Genomic DNA, 26,317 nt, shown 5'->3' with positions numbered 1-26,317 from the left:
GAACCATGCAAAGTTCCATAGTTGAACCTGATGGTGGTCAGATCGCATTAATAAATCCAAAAACTCCTTGGGCTTATGTTCCTTGTCACTGTAACGTTCAAAAAGAAAAGAGTGAATCTTGGTCTCTATGTTCTGCCTTTTGTCGATGTTTTAGTCACGGCGATGATCGTGATACTCAGACTGACTTATATGCACATTTTACGAATGGAGAAACGGCTGTTGCATTGTCACAGGCACTTTTGTGCATCGATAATCCTCAGGTATTGAAAATGCGTATCATACTCAAGAGTGACTCCTTTAATCGGCCGAATACTCTTTCAGATACCAAGGGGACAAGTGAGTTATCCGATTTCTGAAGAATTTATTCTTGCGAACTGTCGTTGTCAGAATGTCTTGGACCAACCACACGTTATCAAGAGCACTCAAATGTTGTTCCTGGGTTATGACCTATCAGCTTTACAAGCTATTGATAATCATAAAAATTTATCTTTGAATCCAACACAGAACAGGAGTGGAGAGGACTCTGAGGACCAAAAATGAAATGGTATAATTTGACACATTTCATTGACATGTCAAAAGTCAGCTTAGAGATATTCGTAAAAAACATTATTTTACGGTTCTCTGTACATCATGGTCGGATAATGTATCATTGAGAACGTTTTATTATTTTTCATTTAAATAAGTTTAAGAGCATAAATGCACTACCCAAATCTGTATTTTGATCGAACTACTGAATTGAAAATATCTATGAGTAGATTGTGTACATCACATGATTTGATGCATAGGTACAAATTTAATGATACTCCACAATGCATTACCATAGCTGGAATCTTACCAGATCAAAATATTCCATCTATATGTTATCCTGAGAGTAAAATATTTCATGTCCTGGTATCAGTGGCAACCGCATAAATAACTTCCTGTTGTTGTTAGCCTTGAAATTATAATAGGTTTTTTCACCTGATAAATCATGCCGATACCCAAATTTGAGAACGTTATCAGCAAGCCCCAATTACTCGCATCTTGTTTTGGCACAGAGATTGTTGAAACGTCGCAATTATAATAGAAAGTGACATTGAATATTTGTTATTTAAATTTATACATGACATTAAGTTTCCAACGTGCGATGCATTAATTATTGGCACAACGTACTTTTTGCAGTGTCAAGTTATTTGGTACAACGAGACTGGAAATTTGAGTGGATCTGCATTATCAGGTATTAGAATCTCTGATTATAATCTGCATACCTGCAGTGAGAGTCAAACTGTATATCTGGCTAACCGGAATTATAAGTAGCTGTGAAGATTAGGCGACACAACTAGCAACAATTGATACGGTGAGTCGTTGTGTACTCAGTAGGGTGATTTTATTTTTCGACTATTTTTTGAAGCCCCCACCTAAAATTTTGTTCAATACATCGCAAAAGAAATTCTCGCAAAATTTCAGCCCCTAAAATATTAAGGTCTGAAAAGTTAGGGATACAAATCAATAAATTTTGAGTACTTTTCCCGAGGGTGCAAAGATTTTCTATTGAAAATACACGTAAATTAGAATTTTTTTTTTTCAAAATTCTATAATTCTGCTGCATTTTATGATATCATATTAGTTTTGGTCGAAATTTATGCAGAATTGAACGATACCTCCCCAAACAACACCCTAGTACCAATATATCTAGGCTGGTACTCAGACTAAACAAAATTCCAAATTTTGTACCTAAAACTATTGATTTTTTTGTTTCAATAGTATATCAAAAAGTTCGCGAATAATTTAGGAACAGATTATGTACCCGGAAATATGCGAGCCTGATAATATGCCACTTGTTAGAAGAAGTAGGCAAAAAAATTCATAAAAAGACTCTTCGAAAAAAAATTCATAAAAAAGGTATAAAAAATCGATTCAGGATTTCTCCCATTCGATGATGAATTCTAACGGATACACGAATAATCCATCGATCCTTTATCCACTGTGAAGTTTTAAGTTTCTGTGACTTGTGTGTGAAGCTGCTTCTCGGTATTCGCATTATAATTTCGCATAAGTTGCTGGGGATGCATTTTTATACACTCTACTCACGGGTGTAAATTTTTCTGATCATTTTGATAACTTGAATAAGCTTTACCTTATTTTACACAGCAAATCCGAAATAAAATCGTTTTGAATGATCAAATTTATCATCAGATTTTCACGGTCGTGTACGGATGTATGTCAAATTTTTATATTCGTATCTTGTAATGATATCTAACTGGCCAAGTCGACATGCAATTATAAAAATAATGAGATTTACGCTGGACATTGTTCGAGTTGGCAAAGATCTTTGGCATTCAACAATGAAATCAAGGGCGTGCTAAATCGTGCCTGACCATACTCATCTATTGTAATATACCTTGAAAAAACGCTCGTGTACTTATGACACCGCATATAAATGATGTGCTGCAACCGCGTATACGAGTAATGCAGCAATGCTATGAGTTTACAATATCGGTTTGCCCTCCTAAATTCGAATCCATCCACTGATCATCGCCGTTGGCGATTAATAATGATGATTACATCCATTATTATTACCAGTATTATTCAAATTGGATTATCGATCCTAATTGAGTTTCATATTGTATTGAAGCCGAAAAGCCTATAGTTCTAATTCCTATACCTAATGAAGATCTTTACCTTGGAGACGATAGGGCTTGCACCTATGCTTGTACCTTGACAGAAACGAGAAAAGAAGCAAGTGCGTTTTGTATAACGCTATTTTGCAAATAAGTCCAAGTGGCAGGAAATTGCCGAATTTCGATCATTCAATGCTCAAATATTGCATGATACTTGTATACGGAATTAATGATTCTGATCTATATTAGGAATCATACGTATAATTACTTCCTGATTGGTAATTAGATGTATGTACGCTAGTTTTTTGCATCAAATTTGCAGAAGGTGACCAAGGAACTGATGATATCTGAGAATACGATCGATCAAGCGTTAATTAAGCGTTAAACGCTCATGGAATTAAAACAATAATTTTTACGTAGCCTAGAGCGGATTATGTCGGACAGGTACAGCCTTGACGGTATGTGCAGATCGTGCGTAAATGAATAACTGCCTATAGCATCTGTAAATCCTGTACATTGCCTCCTTAGTTTAATAAACACGTTTCTGGAAGTCACAGATAAGCTGTTAAAATCAAAGATTCGTACGCGATAAAAGATTGAAGTTGACTTTAATTGCTAAAAGTTATTAGCTAGTAATTGATTATATGTTTTGCACACGTCATACGTGCAAAAAATATCAAGGTTCCATTACACCATATCATTACACGCACCGGATAATTATATAATTTTGCAATTAGACGGTTGAAAGTGTGAATTTGTAAAGATTGAGTTGTAATCATCAATCAGGCGAATACTTAAAAAATATCGTACCTATACTCGTTCGAAACACGAACAAAATTACTTTCCGTTTAATTCTCCGTCAGAGTCTAATTACTAGGCTTATATCTATACCTATTTCAATTATATAGGAACCTTGACCATCGTCCGCGTAAAATATTCGCACGCCAATCGATTATATTTGCATTTGATTAATTCCGGCACTATCTGTACGTGACTGAAAGGTCAGCGACTGATAATCATTATAATAAAATGAAACTGTTTGAGCGAGGAATAATCCAATAACGGTCAACAAATTTTCAATTATAAATTATCGGCCCATGTCAATACTTGACAAAGCTGTTAAGAAGTTGAAAGTATACCTACGTTGCAAATGATTGAAAAAGAATTGAATAATTTCATACATTAGACATTGGTTTGAAACTTGTTTTTGAAATTCTTGGCATCCAAATAAATTTGATACTTCTGTCTATTATAGTCACACCTCATTGTCACTTCATTCTGGTAAACATCTGTGGAATAAACGCGTAATATGTATGAGGTATGAGATTGATTCGAGTCTTGGATGTTTGACAAGCAACTTGACCGATTTACCTGAAATATGTTCGATTAAAAAATCATTTATTCACTAAAAATATATCATCAGACTTTTGAAATTAACAGAATATATTCTGCTTATATGTATACGCATCTATGTATAGCTAGATCGTGATCCCACGTTTAACACAGGGTTTTTTTGATTGATTCTTCTTTAACTTCCGTGGAAATAATACTTGTTTAATCACATTCAGTTGATATCGTTTAATAGAATGGAAAAAAAAGAATTGTTATAGTTTTTACTGAATAAATTAGGGACTAAACTTTTTTGTAGTATAAATATATCGTTGGCAAACAGGATCAAGTTTTTGATGAGGATATACTTATTTGCATATACATGAACCGTTGAAATATTAATTTGCATAAATAGCGATAGCTTTTTCGCTTGAATTTTTTTGTTCCATTGGAATTTATTTAACGTGCCGTTACGAATTATTGCCAAAGATTATTTTAGATTTACGATGAGAGGGTCGTTCAGTCACCATATCAAGAGACTCGTCGAGTCTCGCGCTAAGTACATTAAGAGAGCACCGGACGGGATCGGTATATATCGTTGGTCATAATTAATTCAATAATTTCGCGAAGTGTAGGAAGCACTTCTCATTTATTCAATTTCAAGGTTCACAGTTGCTCGGTCACTAGCCCCGTCTAGTAATATTATAAATTGCCAATTAATCCGTGGCTGGACTCTGCAGCCTCTGGACTTGGAGTTACGAGTCGCTATTGGCATTACGGCAATATAGGTAATTAAACCGAGGAGTAATATTATATAAGGATTGGTGATTTTTCAAAGAAATCTCTCATCATCATATGAAGAAGATTTATTAAGGATTTCCTTTACATTATAATAAATTTGGCATCGTCATAAGTTGTACGTATCCTATTTAAAAGTGTGCGTAAAATTGCAGCTGAATAACAAATATCTACATTACTTACATGAAATATCAATTATTGTTTTAAATATTATAATTAATTAAAAATAAATGATTTATAATCAATTATGTAGCTTTACAATTTAAAATATTGACTGCCGAAGTCTATCGATTTTGTACAACATTTCACGTGTGTTACTTTTGCTGCAGTATATTTTCCATACGTAGGATATACTGCGATAAGCATTGAGCATAAAGATTTGAAAATATAATTTGAGTATCGTTCCATAAATATCGCGTAACTCGCATTTCATCTCACTAAAATCTACATACACAATAGGTATGCCTGAATAAGTATACAAGTATACCTTATACTATATACCTATACCTATGCCTATACGCTGCATAAGATCATTTTAAAAATGAATAAATAAACAAACATCTCTCAAGCAGCGTACATGGTTTACTTTTATAAGGATTTTCAAATAAACTCAAGGTCTACAGAAAGCATTGCTTGTCGAGAAAACCGCTCCAACCAGTTTCAAGTGGTGAATTACTTATCGTCAATTCTTCGCCGATATTAAGGATTTTCGAAGGATCTGGTGGCCAATAGATATCGGAGTTTGTATTATTCACTGGTGTTGGATTTCTGGAATCATCAGTTCTTTTGATCAATCATTACGTTGCATACAGAAATATTCTTCTGCTATTCGTATGAGATACTAACTGTGCCACTTACCCAGTTTTAGCAAAATTAGTCCACATCTGTAATAATCGCTCGGAAACCGCAGCTTCCGGTGACGCCTCTTCTAGTCTTGGAAGTCCTCCGAAGAATCCTCGTCCTTCAAATAGATACGTCAGCTCATCCATGTGCGTTGGCGCTAAACATCGGATATTATCAGTTAATTCAAAATGGCTTCGAGCTAACGAAGATTTATGATCTAAAAGCGATTATACTTTTTTTTTCACTCCCGATTTTAATACCTGAACCTCGAATCTGTTGTCTCATACTTTCATTGGTATGCCATGACGTAATTTGTATAAAGTTAATTCGCGACGGTTTTATTACGATAAATTATAGATATTTGATTTATCGTACTCCCATGCTTGTAACTGTTCCATTGCCACGCGTGGGTTGTTTCAAAAACCATTATGAGAACCAAAAAAAAATATTCGAAGAATAAAAATTGTGGCTCCTGATATTTGGCGTACCGTGGCTGTCGTAGAATAATTTAACAAAGTTGTTCCTTCCGGTGAATGAAAAATGGTAAAGAAAGACGTTCGATCCTGCTCGAGAGTGAAAACGTGACGCATCTAATATTGGTGCTTTAAATTGATAATCGCCAAGGATGCTGTCGACGATGGCTGGGGTCGGCTGTCGAACGTAAGGCTTCAATCTCAATTCCATGACACTTTTACCCTCTCTAGGAAGACCCAATTTAGCTCTCGTGGTTGCCTGCAACACAGAATCCAACAAGCCGACTGGAGGAAAAGAATGATTAAAAAAATGGTAACTTTTGCAATTAATTGAACTCTTATCTCAGATGCAAGTTTTTTACCCGCTATTTTTGTGAAAAGTTGACCTTCCATTGTATTGTATCCTGTTAAATAGGGGATAGCTTGACGCGTGTATTTGAGCCGGGAAAGCGCTTCCCTCGGGCATTCTACAAGAAACGCATTTTCAGATCCTCTGGGTTCAGCAGTCGGCGAGAAGGACACACCGATTGGAATTTGCAGAGGCGACTAAAAAACAGAGGACAGGTGAGGATGAAGTCATGCTTCCTGAAAACTTGTCAATTTTAATCGCGTGGATTGTAGAAAATAGACTTACCCAATCCGTCAGAAACTGGTACTTAATAATGTCTCTAGGACTCGCCTTTTTTAGACAATCGATGATATGACCGGGACTGACTTTGTATAAGGGACACCTTAAGATTCTTGCGAGTCTTCGTGTCCTTGTAGCTAGGACGTCGGGTCTGGTCCACGCCCATGCCGACAATGCCGTTCCACTCTGAGCAATGACCCCAGATATTAATTGTCTGGATTCTGGATTCATTGTGTGATACTCGGCTGAGGCCCCACCTGCGCTTTCTCCCATGAGTGTAATTCGATTTGGATCCCCACCAAACGATCTTGCGTTGGCTTTTATCAGTTTCAATGCCATTGCTTGATCTTTCAATCCCATGTTACCGGAAACTGTATTTTCCAAGTAGAGGAATCCTAGCGCACCGAGACGGTAGTTGATTGTTATCAAAATCACATCCTCATCCATGAATCTGTCTGGCCCGTACAAATAATCGTCCATATCACCTGCGCCGAGAGTCCAAGCACCCCCGTGAATGAAGACGATCACTGGGAGTAATTTGTCACCGGAATTTCTCGGTTCAAGTCCTCTGTCTGGCTATAAAATTAAAATCACATTATTTCATAATTGACAAGGATAATTTTCACTTCAGGAGCATAGGTGATTACAGTATACTTCTCTCAAGCACGGGTGAAGAACAAATGAAAAAAAACCGAACTATAAATTTGATGGATTACGTCTTAATTCCCAGAGCCGAATACCAGGTGGTAATGACATTGACATTTATGTATGAACATACGATTCTGTTATTTTTATGATAATTTTGAATGTTGCGTAATTATTATAACCAAGTGTGTCTTGCATTTTATGTCCCGATTTTTCGCCACATCTATTAAATGATCATGTTTCGTACTACCATAGGTACTACGATGCTGTTACCGCGGAGGGGAAATTAATTTCTGCATATCATTAACCTTTGAACATGTTTTTCCGTTCGCGAAGTGCTAATTATGAGTTAGCTATTCCAGAGCAATATAATTAATTGCATCATATATCGGAGTTAATAGACTGAAAATTTATAGACTTACAGGTACCTTACACGTGAAAATTGGTATCCGTACCTTCATACGCGACCCTTCAAAGTCATTCCTGAAGGAGAAACAATACGATACCTTGATATATCGTCTTTGTCCAATGTTTTTAGCTGATATATAATTTTATGGTTCGTTGCATCATTGAATTATACTTGTGCGTTAACAAATTTTATAACCATTCGTTCGAAAATTTCTTAGATCATTTTCTGTGTTTCTTTCTTTCTAGTCGCCTTAATTATAATTTATGATCATTTTTTACGTTTGTATTTACGCTGAATTAACATTCTACACGCGTTGATAAAATGGCACCACATGTTATACCTACTGCAATACGTGTGAATGAATATAATGACGTAAATATTGTAGGTGATAATCTATTAATAGCCTAATCGAAAATAAGATTTCGACAAATATTAAAATCGAATTTTCAACCGGATTTCGTTATTCATTTAACGTGTAATAGTGATAAAACTACCGTGCGTGAAATGAAAGTTAATTAACTGATAATTTCTGTGATTAAAGATCTATATCTTTCTGGAATTCAGATAAATTCTACGTTTCAAACAAAATCACCTTCGACGTTCGAGCGAGGTCAAGAGTTTCGTCTTAAATTCATTCAAATCTAATCTATTTCATCTAACAAAAGTAAATGTGAACAAATGTGTCGTATATTAGTTGTATCTTCTTATACAACTGAACAAACGAAACAACCGTTAATTTCGAATTACGATAATGTTTACACAACGGCGTCCTATGCTTTTCTACTGAACATAGATATTTTATGACTGCATGCAAATATTGAACGGCAATTATTTGTACATCAATAAACTATTGTTATTGGTAAATAGTGGCCAGCTCAGAAACAGTAGCGCGATTATACCTATACATATATGTATCAACGTATTTTTTTTCTTACGATCACCATTAGATATCCTCACGATGGTGAAATACTTGCCTTTGAATGTCAAGGATCTCAATTCACGAGATGACCGATGCCCGATTTTTACGATTTATTCATCTTATTTTTACGTTATCATTGGTTATTACTACTCATCGAATTATGAACGTCGCGTTCGACGTATTTCTTGCACAATTATTCAAATATCCGAATCGCGGAAGTATATACTTTTTTATGACACTTCCTATGACCTTGGTATGAAATAATATGCGGCCAATAAAAAATCGTCATTGATGTTTTGAAGATGGATCCAAAGAAAGATAAAAAAAATTAAACAAACAAAATAAAAATTATTTGCGTCTTTTTCCTCGATAGTTTATAATTCGTTACGTGGGCGAATTGTGAGAAAACTTTATTGTTATAAATAGGTATCTCTTTTTTTTCAATAAGAAGAAAATACATCGGTTTTGATAAAAAATATTTTTCTTACCTGTGGGATATAAAGATTCATATAAAGACAGTCTTCGTCACCAACGTATGTGTTTAGTACAAATAGTAGCTGAGGACATTGAGCTCCGTGATTCAAAGCATTTCTTACACCATTCCATGGTTTTTTATTCTGCGGTGGCTAAGAAACGAAAAAAAAACAGATATTTTAGATTTACGGATTTCAAACAACCCTCCATGTTATCGGCAAAAATTCACCTCAAAACGAAGATGCCCAACCGGTGGTTGAGCATAAGGTACTCCTTTATAAGCCGCGTATCTTCTGCCTCTGGAAGAGGTCAGCCACCGACCTCTGATATATCCTAAAGACAATCTTATGACCGGAAATTCTTGCACATTTTCATCCAGTACAAAATTTTCGTTGTAATAAGAAAGTTCAGGTACAAATTGATTCGAATTTATTTGAAGACCTCCAACAAACACGAAGAGGGAGAGCAACAAAAATTCTCTCCACATACCACCAATCATTTTCGGATAATTTTCTTTTCACTTTAAAGTTATACTGTTAATAGTAATCGGTCTACTTTATTATCATCAGACGTCAAATATTCACCGATGTTTTAATCTCTACTTGTTTTTTATTTCTTCTAATTTTCCTGAATCTTACTCTACTCGGGTACAGTCAACTTTCATTTATAGCTTCTTCATTTACTTATCAGGTACGTTGGTTTATTTTATTTATTTATTTTCTTCGATGTTATTTCATTTTTATAAGTCGCTCGACTCGTGGCATCTGTTATATTCAATGATTAGTAAATATTCACGAACAAAAATCATTCGTAGTAAAGTTTTTATTCAAAATCGAGACGTTCAAAACGTGCTCAATCAATAACGACGTTCAACATCGATGTACCTTATTCACTCACCGTACCTAATTCACGAAATTTACGTGAATTGTTCGTTGCTGCATCAAGAACAAACAAATAAATAAATAAATTATTTAATAAATTATGTTCACAATACACTTAACGTATATATATATATATATATATATATATATATATATATATATCTTTTCAATAATAACTTCGCAAATATGATTTACAATTTTTCATTTCCTCTTCCAAATTTAATTCTGCTTTCGAAGCAAATAACCAGCCTGCACTTATTATATGCCGTTTAGAAAAAAATACTGCGATCCATTGAATTAACCATAGTAAATAATGAGACAAATTTTAACGTTCGACCGTAATACCTTCCGATTTATTATACAATGCAATATAACAACAAAAATTTCACTTTATTTTTATCTTTTATTTGAATCACGGGACGAAAAATTCAAATATTTTTTTTCGCGGCTTAGCCTGTAGCTCGGCAACTCCGAAACCACGTGAACGAACTGTCGACAGTCATCATACGACAGCTGTAGCCTCTGTTCGGTTGCAAAGACTCTTAAGGACTAAACGAAATAAGCTTGAGAACTTCGTTCTGTCTGAGATCCGGCCAACAGATCTTCCGCTTCCTTCCCCCGGAATCTAAGGTCAAGTTCTGCACGAAGATATTTGCATTTTTTCTGCATAATTGCAGGCAATTATAAGTGACGTCAATTGATTAAAAAAACATTGATCCCTCCTGAATACTCATATTGAAATTGCAAGTTTGAAAATTTTTTCTCTGTCTCCAACGTGTCATTTATTCCATATAATTTTTACATTTTTGTCTACATAGCCAATTATCGGCACGCTCCTACTGTACAGATTCGAGATAATTACTGTATCGTTTTTTTTTTTTACCGAGCAAACATTGGACGAACAGTTGGACATTTATAATTAATTTTTAATTAATTTTATTTCTCTCGTTTCCTTCCAATTTTTCATCACGTGAATCAGGTGCCTGAACACAGCGCACGTGCTTTTCAATACCTAAGTATGATTTTTTTCTGGGAAATTCATCATGTCTGACATAAAGTCAAAGATCATTTATGAATAATGATGTTTGACGTATGCACACACGTAAGAAATATTTTAAACACGGATTCGATATGTCATATTAATGTTTTATATCAATATGAGATTCGAAGTTCAAGTATGACTGACAATGAGAATAATGTTGTTTTCTACAGGAACACAGAATTTCTACGTACCTATATATGTGAGTAATGAGTGTGATTAATATAGGTGCATAAGCTGTAGGATAGTATTCGGCTCTAGAGGATATAGAAAAAAGCCACAGTATTTACAATACAATATGTTGTATGTTTCAGCTGCACTTAGCACTTCACAGTTGTATTTACACGTTTCCGAATCTATGGCGAGGACAAAATCCATCTTTGGAGATTTCAATGCCACATATTATGGAAAGACAACGCTCTTTTTCATCCAAATTTTTATGATATGGAAATAAAATTTTCTAGTTCCCTTTTGTAAGCACAGAATGTTGAAGTATAGTAATATTCCTATTTGGAAATCGATATTGGTCAAACAAAAAATAATAATAATTATTGTCTTCCCAATTTATCGATGATCACCGATAATGATTGCAGCTATACAAAATGACTTTCATTCTTCAAATGACACCGAAAAATAGACGTCATATCATAATTCCGTATCACGATGATGATTGAGAAAGTATTTGTGTATAGCGCGTTAGTTGTATAAATTGATCATTCTGATTGAATCACTCTGGTTTTTTCTTCACATATTTCCATTGTTGTAACAAGTACATTCGTTTTACATATTTTTATACCATATATGAAGATTTACTTAACGGTTACGATATATGTAATTCCTGTACATATACATATGTAATATTATATACTAATCACACGCGCGGTTTGGTTTTGTAGATTTATATATAACGCAAATAGAACTGGAAGCTTGATTCACTAAACTGCGAGAGGGAATAGGGCGTCGAGTTTGAGTATTAGGTAATTTGCCAGTATCATCTGCATATCGTCTTGAGCTGCATGGTTCCTGCAGCTGATCGTGAACGTACCTAATTCTTGACCTCAGTTTTTCACCTTTTTGTTTCTGATGGCATAATCTTGTGTCTTTATAGAGATACTACTCTGCCGCATGACTTCACATTAATTTGTCATCGAATGAAAGTGTGTTCTGAATATCGACTGTCTATTCTGATGTACAGTGCCGATAAGATGGTTTCGAAGAATACGAAATATATCTCTACTCTTACCCCTAAGTACTTTTGTTATGAATAGATTACTGTCCATTAAAATCTTTTGGGTACAGTTTTACCTCTTTCAACAAAATATAAGTTCATACCACGTCAACAATAAATCAAAAGATATTTGAATCAAGAAGATATCGTGACCTATAAGGTGTCTCTTATGGTAGACTTTAATTCATTTCAAAATAAATTATTATCAAGTTAGGGGACAGCAAATGACAGCCCGGGCCTAGGCTTGGATATAATTGTTAAGATTCTTGTGTAATTACGTATTCGCGTATGGGTGTTAGTATCATATACCTATGAGATGTTTCTCTATGCAGAGTGCGGTTTTGCCCTTGTTTGGAGTTCGAAGCGGTTTTTTAGAGTATTTTACACATGGAACTATTTCATATTTGTATTATTATTAAAATTATTATCATTATAATAATTATTATTTTTGTTACCAGACGTTATACGATTTTCCACAAGGGCGACCTTCAGCTACATGGACCTCAAAACGCGATACGCCAGTTCTGTATATTTGCCTTTGCTGCGCTGCAGCGTTAAATCTTATCGAGGGCGGGCTATGATGTTTACGAAATTAACTACTTAATTTTCTATGCTCGTATTATAAAACGCGATACGTTACTTCGATCACGCATCGAGAAATTCAGCAGCACAATCCAATTATAGTCATAACATAAATTAATGACGACTCCTAACAATTAGTCATATTTGATTTCCGGCAATCTACTTGAAATTCATTTAGAATAGGCGATCTGTTCCTACATAAAATCCATAGTACAGATAAAGCCGTATCCTAATATTCGATAAATTAAATCCTCCGATATCATACTGACAAGTCAACTCCCATTTTTTTGAAGTGTCTGACCGATTTTATACATCATATGGAATGTGGCAAGTTTTATCAAGCCACTTGCCCATAGCAATTATATGTGATGTCTTGATGATATTTTGCGAACTGATATCCACATTATAGAAGAAGCATTATTTATATTTAGTAATTAATAACAATCCGTAGTTGATATTATTCGATAAATCATCACCTCGTACAATCCCCAGTGGCGCAATTGGTTAGCGCACGGTACTTATAAGACAGTGTTCGTGAGCAATGCCGGGGTTGTGAGTTCGAGCCTCACCTGGGGAATTATTTTTTAATCCTTTCTATCCTCCTGCTTAATTCAAAGAACATAGCAATCAATAACAACATGTATTTATTCAAGAGAATAAGGGTGAAATAATATTAAAAACAAATGTAATTCGATGGACGGTAATACTAGATGATAAGCACAAAAGCATAGGCGGAATATTCGCCGAGATACAAAGCTTCAAGGTGTGAGGATGAAAAGGAACGACAATTAGAAAGTTATCATTTTTTAACTGATGTTGACAGAAGTTTATTCATCCTGCATCGTTGCGCCGGTTATTTCTGAGAAGTCGTCATAATTTTGACATTTTTAATAGTTTGGGGAAAAATTTTTTGTGAACAAATTTCGTATTAGAATTGGGACTACAATAACTCAAGACAATACGTGTAAGAATAATCATAACTTTTAATCGCATGTTTTGTACTATCTACAATTGGTAATATTTATAAAATAAGATTAAATATTAATCTATTTAGACTCGGATGCCGCTGCTTCTTGGTGTGTTTCTGCTGCAGCTGCATTAGCAGCAGCTTCTGCTGCTTGTCTGTTTCTCCAAGCAGTCATGTAGGATCTTGGATGTATTGGGAAAAACCCACAAAGCCCAATCAATTCAGCAACAGGAGTTGAAATAGATGCTCCTTTGGCAATCCAGAATTGAATCCTTTCAAAATTCAGTGAAACCAATTTCTCGTTGTGGGAATTAGCCATTGGATCAAATGTGCCTAATTGTTCAATTGGAGCTTGACGTTGTTCTTTCATTCTCTGCAAAAAATAGATCAAAATTATTGCAAAACCAAATAAAAAGTCTTTCATCTAATTTGACCAAGAAATCGATTTGAAATGGGATGATTTGTTGAGTGATAACGTGATGGGGGGTAAAATAAAAACACAAATCTTGTGAAACTAACCTATAACAATTTGTTTCTCACCTCCATAACGACAATGTGAAAGAACGGTCTGTTTGTGCAACCGTAACGGGCAAATCTGATGATTTTTTTAGCTGTCTCACAGGATCTCCCGGTCCCTGAAGCGGGATGCCATGGCATTTTCGGCATTTTGGTTACTGATAATGATCGATCCGATCCACTAATTTCAACACCGACCGGGACTAGGTTATGTTTGACGGTCAAGTTCCGAAGCTTAAGACACCTCGTTCAAGCTAAACAAAATTGCATAATCGATATATCGAATTTGATCTAAATTCTAATGTTGCCAATCTCTTCATAATTACGTAATTTTTAAGAGAAGAATCAAAATTTTAGCACTATAATCAGCTTTGTAGGGACGTCATAGTGTGAAAATCTATGTACCTATGAACGTATCTATGAATGCATCAAACTTTTGTGTCAAGTTATTTGAAATCCACAAGAATGTATGAATTTATTTTAAGCAGCGTAGCCGCCAAAAATTTAGAAAGGGGCCGTAAGTAAAATTATTTTCAATTTAAGATTTCGATCGAAGTATGACAGATGAAGTTATTATTGACTGCCCTCAAAATATCTACTGAAAAAATTCCCTGGAGAAAAAATCGTGAATGTATGTAAGGGTAGAAATATTTGAATAAAACTGTATTTAATTCGTGCGGCTTTTTGTAATAAAACAATGAAATTGGCAAAACGAGTGGCGCGCGCATCGATGTGTGGCGTCGCCGGGGGTTGATGAGCTTTGAAGGGGGGAGCCTGGGGTCACGTGACCGAGCTGCGTTTTGAGCGCACTAACCAGGTACGGTAAAAATCGTTGTTTTTTGGTGATATTCGCCCGCCGCGGCCCAGAATTAAAACAATTTGTGTTCGGAGAAAGGTAGGGAATCTGTAGACGTGAAAGTTGTGTATTTCACACCATTATTTGTGAGTTTTTTTTAACGATTCTTGGATTAGGTCCTCAGGTATTGATGGTCGAGCGATGATGGTTGACAAGCCTTGTCTGGGAAATGGCGTCTCTCGTCCACATGGCTGGCCAAAATCATTACTTTTTTCCATCGTTTCGTTGTCCAGATCTCAACCGATGTGCCCAAAATTATTTTTTGCACGATAACTTCTGATTTTTTAACTATTAATGCCGATTCCCGGCTCAACAACAATGAATCAACCAAGTTTCTTTTGTGTGCGTCCAAGGATCGCCCAGCGTTGCCACACGTCAAAAATCTCATTTTTCGCTTACAATTTTCTCAGAATATTCTTATCGCTGGTGGCTTCCCATTTCATATTCTTGACATTCTTCATGTCTTAACTGATCACGGAGGCTTACCCATTACACGTTGCAAGATGCATACATTGTGCCTCCTGGCCAACTCACCAGCTTGTTATTCCCATGGATAGTCATTTTTACCTGTAAAATAATGCCATTCTTTTATCCATTCTATTCGGTTCTGCAGTTCGTCAATGATAACTTGTCTTCTCTCGACATGGCCTGTTGAATTTCGCTTCGATGCCTACATAGATTTAGTCTCGCATTAGTTGATTTTTAATTAGAAAAAAGTCACGTTGGACTACGTTACTTATCCAGATTGTATTCAAGAGTTTGCCCATTAGGTTCTCCAAATTGTACCAATATAATATGTTCATGATTCTATTATGCCTAGCTATGTGTTGCATGCAATTGTTCGATTTCTTGAATTGTGGTAGGGTGTTCTGCCAAATGTTTATTGTTTTTCGATACACTTGTGTCAACGTCATCAAGATTATATTACCAATGTATCATCAATGGTATCAGGTATTACACTGTTCTAGTAAAACATGAGAATTTTTCTTCCAATAATCGTGTCCAGATAATATCGATGTTTGTAAACAATTCTCTGTAGTCAATTGAATAGGGACACAAAATAATATTACTTCCACAAATTGTTTCACTTCTGGGATACAGCAGCGATTTTCACTTCAATTATTTAAACTGTATTTAGAAAATTATTTTATCATTGAATTTCACTCCTTTCTCATAAAGTGTCAATGTACTAATTATGGACTTCATTTCTTCTGAATTTCCAACTCAGATCCAATGATTATTTTTTACAGATTGTAAATAGTGACTGTACATAGTGTGATAGGTGAGTGACATAGGTGAGCGAGGTTTTAGTTGACAATGAGTTCAAGCAACAAATCGTCGGTGCCCTCCGGTGGGAGAGGTGCTAACAAAAACAAGTCATCACAGCAACACAGCAAGTCTGACCATCATCACTCCAAGTCCACAGACACAGCCAAACACGACAAAGCACAGGTAAATTTGCCTTGATTTTCATTAGAGCATGTCTTTCCTCATCCCAATCAGGAAATGACATAATACCACACAGCTTTTCCCAACCATATTGCTTATTTCCTGTAATATTATCACATTGTACAGGAAAAATGACAGATATTTTCATTAATTCATAGTCTTGAAATTCTTTTGACGAAAGATATTTTTTTGGAATTTGTTTTACAATTGTCAATTTCTGATTGTAAAATCTGTTGTATCTATATAATTTTAGCCTAATATGGACCAGATGCGACATGCACAAATCATTGACACTCGGATGGGTGGTGGTGAAGATCCAGCACTAAAGGAACGCATAAGACAGGTGATGGATCTGACCCGTCGTTCCGAGGATGAGGTGGTGCTAGCTCTCCACGATGCTGACCATGATTTAGATCGTGCGGTCAACACTCTGCTCGAGGGTGTGATGCAAGAGTGGGAGGTGAAAAAGAAGAAGACCCGTCAACCTGGAGGTGCAAAACAAAATGCTGATCAATCTGGGGGTACGGACGACGGCGGTGATTGGGAAGAGAGACGTAATCAGCGGGGTGGAGGACCTCCGCGTTTGCGAGGACGTGGAGCCAATCATGATAATCGAGGCTGTGAGTGTCTTGTTTCCTTCTTTTAATAGGTTTACACCAATAATTTTTTGTGGTCAAGTTGAAATCTGCACTGTTGATTCATGTAATACTTTTATTTGGCTTAGGGCGTGGGCGAGAAAACAAAGAGAATGAACGAAATATGGAAGAGAGTGGCCGAGAAGGTGGTTACAGTGGTAACAGACGTGGAAGGGGTGGTCCCGGTAGGTCAGGCCGCGGTGGTAGAGGTGGAGGCAGAGGTCTTGGACCCCGTACTTTTGCTAACCGAGGAGATTCAGGCTCAGGAGCTTCGGGGCATAGCTTTAGTCGGCCAATTGATACTTGGACAGGAAGTGAAGAACAGCAACAAACTGCTCAGGAACCTAAGATGGGTAAGGAGATATTTAAATCAATTAAAAGACTTATACTAGTTTCTTGGTATTCACAGTTGAAAAGGAGTATAGATCCCATGTGACACAATTATCAACTATTATATCTTGTTTCCCAAGATGCCTGGAATCACATGGAACCTACAGAAGATTGGGATCCGGAAGAATACACTGGATCGCTAGCAGACACAAAAGTGTTTACTCCTAGTGGTGGTCTGTCCGAATCTGCGCCTGGAGTAGAAGATTCAAAGCATCAGGAAATTCAAGGTCTTCAGTTGGCTCAATCTGTTAAACTGTCTCCGTTGCAACCAGATGTGAGTAAAATACTGATTCTTTGTCTCTGATCAAAGCTGACATCATGTATAATATTTTGGAGATAAGAATATTGATAATTGAAAGACCACTTTTTTTGTGATCAGAACTGAATCGTTAAATTTTATTTTCAGGAGTTGCCCAAGTTGTCGGAAACTCCCATGCAGCAGCATCAACAACAATTGCAGCAGCAGCAGCAACAGCAATCACTGGTTTCGCAACAGCAGCAGCAATCTCAGTTGGTATTAAACATGCCAACAATGCAGTTACCACAGCAACCTCATGCTCCTTCTGGAGGTGTTCTCACTGCTGCTCAGAGTCAATATTTCACTCAACTGACGCAGCAGACGAGCGAAAGCCTGAAAGCTGCTAACCAAGGTTCTTTCTCGTCTACAATGAGCAATCAGGTAAGATCATTGCAATAAAGATCTGATACAATGAATATGTAGCAGAGTGTTCAGAAGAGCATTGTTCAACATGTGTACATAAATCTTTTGTATGGTCCTACAGCCTCAGAGGCAACCAAAGCAGAGACCTCGAGTACCACCTCCTTCAAAGATTCCATCAAGCGCAGTCGAGATGCCTGGTGATGCTGTCAACAGCGGAATCGGCTTTCTAGACGTTCAGTTTGGTGCTTTGGAGTTTGGTCCTGATGGTGGATCTCTGGATGGTTCTGCGACTGAAAAGTACAACTCTGCCAACTCGACTGCACCTGGCATTGATGTTACTCCACTGGCCAATGTCAACAACCCTACCAACGCTTCTAACACTCTGGATATTGAAACCAGCCAAACAAATTCTAATCAGTACAACGCTACGTCGCAAATGGTAAGTAATTGCAAACATTCGTTTTTTAAATTTTTTTTATGTACGTTTTTCCTATTAACCAAGTTACCCTAAATGTCTCGTGCATGCTTTCCAATAAAGGAGAAGAATTGCTGCTTTGATAACCTCCCTGTGTCAGTTGTAACCTCGTTTCCCTATCCCTGATTTCAGTTATCAAGCAATGATAGCTTGCCAGTGTCTAGTGCCCACTCTCTAAGTTCGCAAAGCGGTTTTGTCGCTCGTAGTGGCAATAGTGCTTCTTCTCTGGATATTACCAAGCAGGACTTCTCCTCCCAGGTTTCTCCAGGGAACACGCCTGGATATGGAACAGCCGTTACCTATCAAACTCAGAAGACAGCTTACCAGCCATCCAATGCAACACCAAATAGCTACAACGCATACTCAACCAGTACGCAATCCACCCAGTCGTCATTCCCCGCACAATCTGCTAGCAACAGTAACAGTTACTCGGCTACGCCAACGGTCACCCAGGTCTCTGGTTACAACACGTCATCCTCTTACTCCCAAAACAATGCCTCCAATTTCAATCAAGCTTCCCCAGCTGCAGTTGCATCCGCAGCGTCAACCTATAACCAAAACACGACTAATCAGGTAACTATATTGATACTAGAATACATTATTTGCTAGTTTGCAGCTTATAATGAGAGTGCTTATTGCTGTGTACTTGACACTCCCTAATCGCTACCGTTGATACTTATCTTTCAAAATGACAAACTTGATCTAGACCTGGGTTCCCAACATTTTGAAATTTTTAATTTTCAGGTCTATCAACCTGCAAGCGGGTATGTACCAGTTACTACATCGCAGTACCAGGCACAATCTGTAGCAACCAATACTGCAGCTAATAGTAACTCGGGTTACCAAGCAACTGGATACCAAGGATCCTCTTCATTCCAATCCACCCCTCAGGCCTATCAGCCTTCAGGAGCTAATTTTACCTCCCCAATTACTCAAGCAACGAGCGGCTATCAGAGTGCAGCGCAATCAGCTTATGCTAGTGCGTATAGCAGTTATGGTAGTCAACCACAGACGGGGACTCATAATCATAAATTGAATAGTGGATCTAATAAAGACTCGCAATATGACGGCAGTGCTACGACGTCTAGCAATTCGTCAGCTACGACAAGTGCGCCAGCTTTGGGTCTATCCACGACTTCAGCCAATAGTTCACAGGCTAAAGCAACCAGTTCAAACGGTATAGTTCAATAACATTTTTTATGCTACGTTATCGTCGTATATTTTATTCTTTTCAAAAAATGTAGTGTTGATTGTAGATAATTAATTATCGAACTTGAATTTCTTATAGCTGTACCAAAGAGCACGTCAAGTGGAGTAGTGACTGGCAGTGGCAGTGGAGCTGGCAGTATGACTGGTGGTGGTGCGGCTGGAAGTATGACGCCGATTCTTAGCCATCAATATATCATGGGTCAAGGTGTTCCATACGCGTTTCAACAGCCTATGTACAGCTATGAAGACTTGCAACTTATGCAGCAAAGAATACCACATATGGTCAGTTTGAACTCCACTTTATTATTTCTCCTATAGCTCATAGGAAAGCTCTTTTATTATAGATCCATAGTATAGCTTTATTATAGTATAGAATCTTCCGATATTTTCCTCATCGTATATGCAATTACGAATATTGAATTCAATATCGACGAACTAATTTTCTCCAATTGAATAGAGTCGATGGTATATCGATGTTAATTTGAGTTGTTAAAGTACTAAAACCTTCATATAACTTGGTATTTGAATAATCATTAGATATTTCATGTATTTGGTCAATATAATCTTACATCTTTAGACTCAAGTTGAAACGCAGAGATTAATAGTCTTTGCAGTTGAGAGGAGAACTATTTTGCAGCTTGATGTAACAATTTTATTATTTGATGCATTTCATTGGGAATCACAGCTATATTTGAAATCATATAGAGCCTAAGGTTTTTTCCGATAAATTATTGCAGAATGATAATGGTTACTATTTTCAGTTAGTGCTTGGTAGTTGCTGAACATTATTTTTCGAAACATCTACCTGATTTGAGTTATTGTAGCACCATAAATTTGGTTTTTGGGCTATGCTTCTCCAATAATTCCAGAAAGTGATATCATACGTATATTTATTAGCAGCATTGATCCCAATATGTTGTGTTTATTATTGCTGTCTGGTGATGATTATTATGGGCCTTATTTAGAACCATAATTATGATTTTTAATCAGTGATCATAAAATTTTCTGAAAACCGCATTTAGGAATGCAATGCCAATCTTCAGAATCCATTTATTTAGCAACATCTTGGCATGGCTCATTTAGTAGTATTCATCCGTTGTAGAGCCGAACTACTGCTAGAGAGACGGCTGGCCATTTGTCAATCATGTTTCAGCCCGCATAAACCCTAGATTTAGTTAGTCTCCTCGTATCTGGAGTACACAGTGTATGCATGTAGTTTTGTGTTTGGCCTCCCTGACTAACGTGCAGCCCACTACTGGTTACTATGACGCGGCTTTGGGCTATCAGACAACTGGGCCAGCAACAAGTCTCGGAGGAGGACGTGGGGATGCTTTAACCGGTGTCCAAGGTGTCCAGGGTGTTCAGGGTGTGCAAGGGGCCTATACCAGTATTAGCGATACCAGGTTTGCCAGAAACGATAGCAACGCGTCGCCAGTTCCCTCAACCATGTCTCAACAGGTCAGTTCCGTTTTTTCTTCTGTTTAATCGGATGTCAAGATCTCAATATTTCCTAAAATATTTCTGGGAAGAGAAAAAAAATACGAATAAATTCTCTTCAAGAAAACATGAATTACCTTTCGTTATAGAAGATCTAGTTATTGTGATTGGCATGGCCACTATATTTAAGCTGCACTATGATGGAAATACATTGAAGAATTTGTATTTCTAGACTTCTACGCAGCATCAGCAACCAATGATGAACCCAACTTTACCACCTGGTTATGCATATTTTGCATATAGTGGTGGCATGATGCCTGGAAGTTTTCAGTATGGAACGCCGGCTATCTACCCAGTGAGTGATTTCAGTTCATCTATAATTCTCTAATAATATTTTAGGTTTTTGTAAATAGAGCTCAACTTCTTATTTTCAAGTTTTAACAGCGTATCTAGTTTGTATTTTACATTATTGACATGCGACTCTGCTTGATTATAGCAGATTGCCGCAGCTGGAAATGCTGGGAGTAATAGTGGCGCTTACAGCGCAAAACCAGGAAGTTATGGTTCCGGATATGGTGGTGGCGCTAGCTACGATGCTTTAGCAAGTGCAGGTCCAGCCGGCGAATATAAAGGAGCTAGCAGTGGTTACACTGGTACGCAAGCTGGTAAGACTGGAACATCCACCGGCAATACAAACTCTGGAGGATCTTCTGCCGCTGATATCGGTGCAACCATGTACGGCAAGTCTCACGTCGCACTTAGCAAAGTCAATGTAAGTTGAGATTCAATAGGTTGGCGTAAAAAAGCAAACCTGGTGAATCAGGAGATTTTTGGAACGGGATTATTTTTTTTCTAGTCATACGATAAGCAGACGTTCCATTCGGCGACTCCCCCTCCATTTGGTTTAGCTGGAAGTCAGAGTGCAGGATTGCCAGGTGGTTATGGTACTCCACATTTGTTCATACCGACAATTCCTCATCAGTTACATCCGCCATTGCATCAAGACAGCGGAAGCAGCACAGGACAGCGTTCTAACGCAAGTTCCCAAAACAAGGCTCAAGCTAAGCCAGGAGGATACAGTCCAAGCTACTGGGCTGGCGGTAACTAACCCTAATCACAACAAATACAGTTCTAGAAAAAGAATCAAGAATTCACGTCGACACAGATTTAGACAAGCTTTAACAATCTACATGAACACAGATTTAGACCAGATTTTATATACAGATATAGACGATTCAAACTGGACATAAGACGATTTGAATAACCAAACTAATTGATACCTAGATTGGGAACTTTCCAAGGAATGGAAGAATTAGACAATTCGATTTGTCTTAGTGAGAATTAATTTATAGACGAATTTTTTTATACATAATTACGAAGTAAGATGTATAAATATATCAAGTGCTGTAGGCTATGAAACGTCCTAAAATCAAGAACCTGTGTTTGAAAATTCCAGGTACGCTCATACACATTATACATATAAAACTTAGTGAAGAATTAAAATTCGTACATCTGTTAAATACACACATGTTGTTTCACTAAAATAGAAATGTCACATTTCTAATTAAGTACTAAACAACCAAGTCAAGGTAAAGCCATTGAATCACAGCTTATTTTCTATGATCTGAGCTTTTCATGTCGATATTTAGGAAAGATTCATTTAAATGTATACAAATTTTCACATTAACACACATTTTTTCATCAAATAATATGATACATAAGTATACTTTCCGATAGTAAGTAAATAAAGTAAATCTTGCTTCTATTTCTTTCGAGTGAACTTGAAATATATACAATTTTATAAGATAAGCTGTATAAATACTATGAAGTCCCTGTCTGTAAAACCTACTAGAGGTTGAGTGAGGAGGAGAGGAAGAGAAAAAGAGAGTAAAAAACATAGTTTTCTAACAACTGAAAACTGAAACTCACAATGTTAATGGTATAGCGTTAGGCAATTGTTTAGTTCTTCCATTCAGGGTTTCGTAAGAACGAAACTCCAACAAGGCCTTAGATGCCAAGGTTAAAAGGTTCTTTTGACTTGTTGAAGTTTTGGCAAAGCGCATCCCGGCATAAGCAGATATTTGCTGAAAATACTGCAAAATCACAGATTATCATATTTAACGTGGGTTTAATTCAGTAGATTTTAAATCGCTCTCGACAAAATGGTGAAAAAAAAAAAATTAATACATTAAAATAAAAAAATGGCGATGTCGTAAATTAGTGCAATTGGCAATGTCTTGCGTTTAAAGCCAAAGGTGATAATACAAAAATATTAGAACTGACGAACGCAGTATACTGTATTAAAAGTTGACTTGTCTTTTTGAGCAACCGGCGAGCAAGGAATTGGCTAATTATCCAACTCATCACATACAATTGGTTGGCAAATGTCACTAACATCATTTTCGTCTAACACATTTATTCGCCTTTGACAATTTTCTTTTATAGTAGTTAGTTTTTATTTTAATTATCAATCATTTGGTATATCCTATTCATTGAATGTAAAATTATCACTGTTATCACAATTTTCTCATGTACATTTGTCATGACTTGATGCTACTGAGTATCGTCAGTTCTTCGGGCTTGACGAGTTATAGATAACATCGGTTGGCTGATGAGAAATATCGGTCGAAGTGCTCCAAAATGCAGTAGCTATAAATGGTCTCGGAAAAAATGGCATAAGGTAATGTTCTTATAGATTACGATTGCGTGTTTTCAATCATGGAGATTAGAACAGACGAATAGCAGGGAGAATGTGAACGTTTATTTTGCCGACACGACAGATTTCTTTATACTTAATTTACATATTTAACTGAATAAATATTCCTATTATCTTTTTTTTTTTGTCCCAAACTTCCATTTTCTTTCGGTTAGTATCCACGTTATGTAGTTACATTGCAGAGCTGATTTGTTTATTGTTTTTGATCCCAAATCCGTAAGTTAATCGCTTCATCACCAATTTACCATAGGAGCGCGTTTTACAACTCGATCGAAGACATTGCTTGCAGAATTTGAATTCGACGGTATGCATAAATGAGGGTAAAAGCAACAAGTGAAACAAACATAAAAACATTTAGAGAATTGTAATTCCAAAATGCTATAACGAAGTCACGAAAAATCAGGATCCGAGATTTCGTTGTTTGACAAGATCCTGTCGTATTCGTCTTTACTGATATACATTACTTTACTGAATTTTCCTTCCGGTTGTACCCTACAATATTATTTTTCACTTTTCGAACATGAATCGAAGTTGCAAAACTTCAATTTGATATTAGAAATTAGCTGCATGATTTTTGAATGTACTAAATATCATCCTGTGTCACAAAACAGCGCAACATAGATTTATGAAATAATGTTGGTGATTCTAGTAATAGACTGAAAATCTATAGGGTGCTATAAAATGCAGAAATCGGGATGTTGAGAATTTTTTCCTCATTTATATTCTATAACGAGAAATAACTCAGAAATGTTTTCAAGCTGTCTACGCAGATCCTCTTTATGAACAGTTTGGAAATGAAATTAGTTTCATTATAATTGAATTATTGCAGAAAAAGTAATAGAAAATCATTGTGAGTAACTTTTCCTTAGTGATTACATACACAAGTCCACGTAACGCAACATGCCTACACTTATACCTACATGAAAAAAGAAAGAAATTACAAACATCATACGTAGTTTTAGAGGAAGAGAGAAAGATAGAGAGGAAGAGAGAGGTATTTAGCGCGAGAGGGAAAACGAGAGAGTAAAAAATGAAAAAGTGTGAGAGAATTCATCGGAAACTAAACACTTCTTATGTACTAAATGTACTCGAGAGAAGACAGACACATGTTCTCATTTGATTTTAGGATATTTTAGTTTATTCGCATTCGTCACATATAAATATGAATGATCTTAGGACGGAGTATATTAAATGTAATGTATGAAGGAAAAATGAAAATAAAAAGCAAAAATAGGGCAAGGGGAGAAAAACCAATAAATGAAAAAGAGAGAGAAAACAAACAAACGATTAAGATGAAGTAGACAGATGAGTAATAATATGAAAAAAAGAAGAAAAAAGCGTTCGTTCTCATAATAATTATTATACCTTGATAATTTTTGTATTTTTGTCAAATATTAAACTGAATATGATCGAAAATGCAAAATGCATTGCGCCACTACTGCTAACTACATATTATTATTAATAATAGCTACTACTGTGTATAAATATGGATATCTAAGAATAAATGTATTAAAACTACCATATACCTGATAAATATTTTATTTAATTTTTCATTTTTCGTCATCATTTTGCATTTCGATATACTGATTTTTGTTATATCGCAAAAGATAGATTCATTTTGTAAATCGTTAACACCCCGCTGATAGGCAACTCAACATACGCGAACGCATAAATAAAATATTTTTTTATGTGGTTACTAATTAAGAGTACCAATAGGGTTTCTACCTACGTATACATGTATGTATAATAACTAGTATCTTAAAATCTAAATTGTTTGAATCCAATGTAGTGCAATCATTATGTATTTGAGTGATGTACTACAATGTGCGATTATGGTGTACTCAGGATATCTTACAATTAGAAATTTTTCATATTATACGACAACTCGCCGTAGGGATTTTCGAATATATTAACATTCGCTGTTGATAATAGGTATAATATACCTTGCATACTAACTTGTCGACCTAAATATAAATGGGTATATGACGAATGACGATAACTTAAATAATTATAATTTTAAATAGTAGATTGTCATTTATGCATCCAGTGGGCCGATGTTTGAAGATTATTCTAACTCGTGTGCCGCTGACTATGAAACCGATGGAGTTACTTCACTTCATTATTTCGTAACGAAATCTTGTGGGTATTTCTTGGATGA

General features: G+C 36.2%; 4 protein-coding genes, 2 long non-coding RNA genes and 1 other non-coding gene across 13 annotated transcripts; 5 read left to right on the top strand and 2 right to left on the bottom strand.

The window, feature by feature from the left end:
* Positions 1–5: 5 nt before the first annotated feature.
* On the top strand, positions 6–4,235 carry LOC105693902. The gene is made up of 3 exons (XM_020850489.2): positions 6–260; positions 322–544; positions 1,162–4,235. Exons 1-2 carry the CDS (start codon positions 6–8, stop codon positions 538–540), a joined length of 474 nt encoding a protein of 157 aa, XP_020706148.2. The 3' UTR covers positions 541–544; positions 1,162–4,235.
* Positions 4,236–4,258: 23 nt separating this feature from the next.
* On the top strand, positions 4,259–5,214 carry LOC125500143. The gene is made up of 2 exons (XR_007277352.1): positions 4,259–4,517; positions 4,594–5,214. It is a non-coding gene; the product is annotated as an uncharacterized LOC125500143 (long non-coding RNA).
* On the bottom strand, positions 4,781–10,529 carry LOC105693934 (juvenile hormone esterase-like). Its single transcript, XM_012414201.3, has 8 exons — positions 10,345–10,529; positions 9,348–10,053; positions 9,133–9,270; positions 6,678–7,247; positions 6,406–6,589; positions 6,059–6,328; positions 5,586–5,727; positions 4,781–5,495 (listed from the first exon to the last, which is right to left on the bottom strand). The coding sequence occupies exons 2-8, from the start codon at positions 9,615–9,617 to the stop codon at positions 5,345–5,347; spliced, it is 1,725 nt and encodes a 574-aa protein (XP_012269624.2). The 5' UTR covers positions 9,618–10,053; positions 10,345–10,529; the 3' UTR covers positions 4,781–5,344.
* Positions 10,508–13,528, top strand: LOC125500144. Its single transcript, XR_007277353.1, has 2 exons — positions 10,508–10,629; positions 12,725–13,528. It is a non-coding gene; the product is annotated as an uncharacterized LOC125500144 (long non-coding RNA).
* Trnai-uau lies at positions 13,334–13,425 on the top strand. Its single transcript is given in 2 exon segments — positions 13,334–13,371; positions 13,390–13,425. It is a non-coding gene; the product is annotated as a tRNA-Ile (tRNA).
* A 285-nt stretch (positions 13,529–13,813) lies between the features above and the next one.
* On the bottom strand, positions 13,814–14,574 carry LOC105693888 (probable 28S ribosomal protein S16, mitochondrial). Its single transcript, XM_020856877.3, has 2 exons — positions 14,356–14,574; positions 13,814–14,188 (listed from the first exon to the last, which is right to left on the bottom strand). Exons 1-2 carry the CDS (start codon positions 14,479–14,481, stop codon positions 13,895–13,897), a joined length of 420 nt encoding a protein of 139 aa, XP_020712536.2. The 5' UTR covers positions 14,482–14,574; the 3' UTR covers positions 13,814–13,894.
* A 449-nt stretch (positions 14,575–15,023) lies between these two features.
* On the top strand, positions 15,024–25,677 carry LOC105693921 (protein lingerer). Of its 7 annotated transcripts, none has more exons than XM_012414178.4 (14): positions 15,024–15,148; positions 16,438–16,639; positions 16,890–17,256; positions 17,361–17,624; positions 17,742–17,935; positions 18,068–18,340; positions 18,444–18,761; positions 18,930–19,370; positions 19,542–19,974; positions 20,086–20,288; positions 21,255–21,464; positions 21,676–21,798; positions 21,940–22,215; positions 22,300–25,677. In XM_012414178.4, the coding sequence occupies exons 2-14, from the start codon at positions 16,505–16,507 to the stop codon at positions 22,549–22,551; spliced, it is 3,489 nt and encodes a 1,162-aa protein (XP_012269601.2). In that variant the 5' UTR covers positions 15,024–15,148; positions 16,438–16,504; the 3' UTR covers positions 22,552–25,677. The 7 variants fall into 7 exon arrangements, with proteins under 7 accessions (XP_012269601.2, XP_012269603.2, XP_025601978.2 ...); XM_012414180.3 differs by having other exon boundaries at positions 15,118–15,226; XM_025746193.2 differs by lacking the exon at positions 15,024–15,148 and having other exon boundaries at positions 16,420–16,639.
* The last annotated feature ends 640 nt before the right edge of the window (positions 25,678–26,317 follow it).

Source organism: Athalia rosae, chromosome 3, assembly GCF_917208135.1.
Source record: "Athalia rosae chromosome 3, iyAthRosa1.1, whole genome shotgun sequence".
NCBI classification, from domain to species: Eukaryota; Metazoa; Arthropoda; class Insecta; order Hymenoptera; family Athaliidae; genus Athalia; species Athalia rosae.
The sequence above is the reverse complement of the archived record's forward strand: the minus strand, read 5'-3'. Positions and strand labels throughout refer to the sequence as shown.

Bases quoted from the DNA above. Each gene is read 5' to 3' on its own strand.
- LOC105693902 (XM_020850489.2), top strand. From the start codon at position 6: ATGCAAAGTTCCATAGTTGAACCTGATGGTGGTCAGATCGCATTAATA. The intron at 261-321 runs GTATTGAAAATG...ATACTCTTTCAG, and splicing joins TGTGCATCGATAATCCTCAG to ATACCAAGGGGACAAGTGAG.
- LOC105693934 (XM_012414201.3), bottom strand. From the start codon at position 9,617: ATGATTGGTGGTATGTGGAGAGAATTTTTGTTGCTCTCCCTCTTCGTG. The intron at 6,590-6,677 runs GTAAGTCTATTT...TCTGTTTTTTAG, and splicing joins ACCAGTTTCTGACGGATTGG to TCGCCTCTGCAAATTCCAAT. The intron at 6,329-6,405 runs GTAAAAAACTTG...CTTTTCCTCCAG, and splicing joins ACTTTTCACAAAAATAGCGG to TCGGCTTGTTGGATTCTGTG.
- LOC105693888 (XM_020856877.3), bottom strand. From the start codon at position 14,481: ATGCCGAAAATGCCATGGCATCCCGCTTCAGGGACCGGGAGATCCTGT. The intron at 14,189-14,355 runs GTGAGAAACAAA...TATTTTTTGCAG, and splicing joins TTCACATTGTCGTTATGGAG to AGAATGAAAGAACAACGTCA.
- LOC105693921 (XM_012414178.4), top strand. From the start codon at position 16,505: ATGAGTTCAAGCAACAAATCGTCGGTGCCCTCCGGTGGGAGAGGTGCT. The intron at 18,762-18,929 runs GTAAGTAATTGC...CCCTGATTTCAG, and splicing joins ACAACGCTACGTCGCAAATG to TTATCAAGCAATGATAGCTT. The intron at 21,465-21,675 runs GTCAGTTCCGTT...TTGTATTTCTAG, and splicing joins CCTCAACCATGTCTCAACAG to ACTTCTACGCAGCATCAGCA.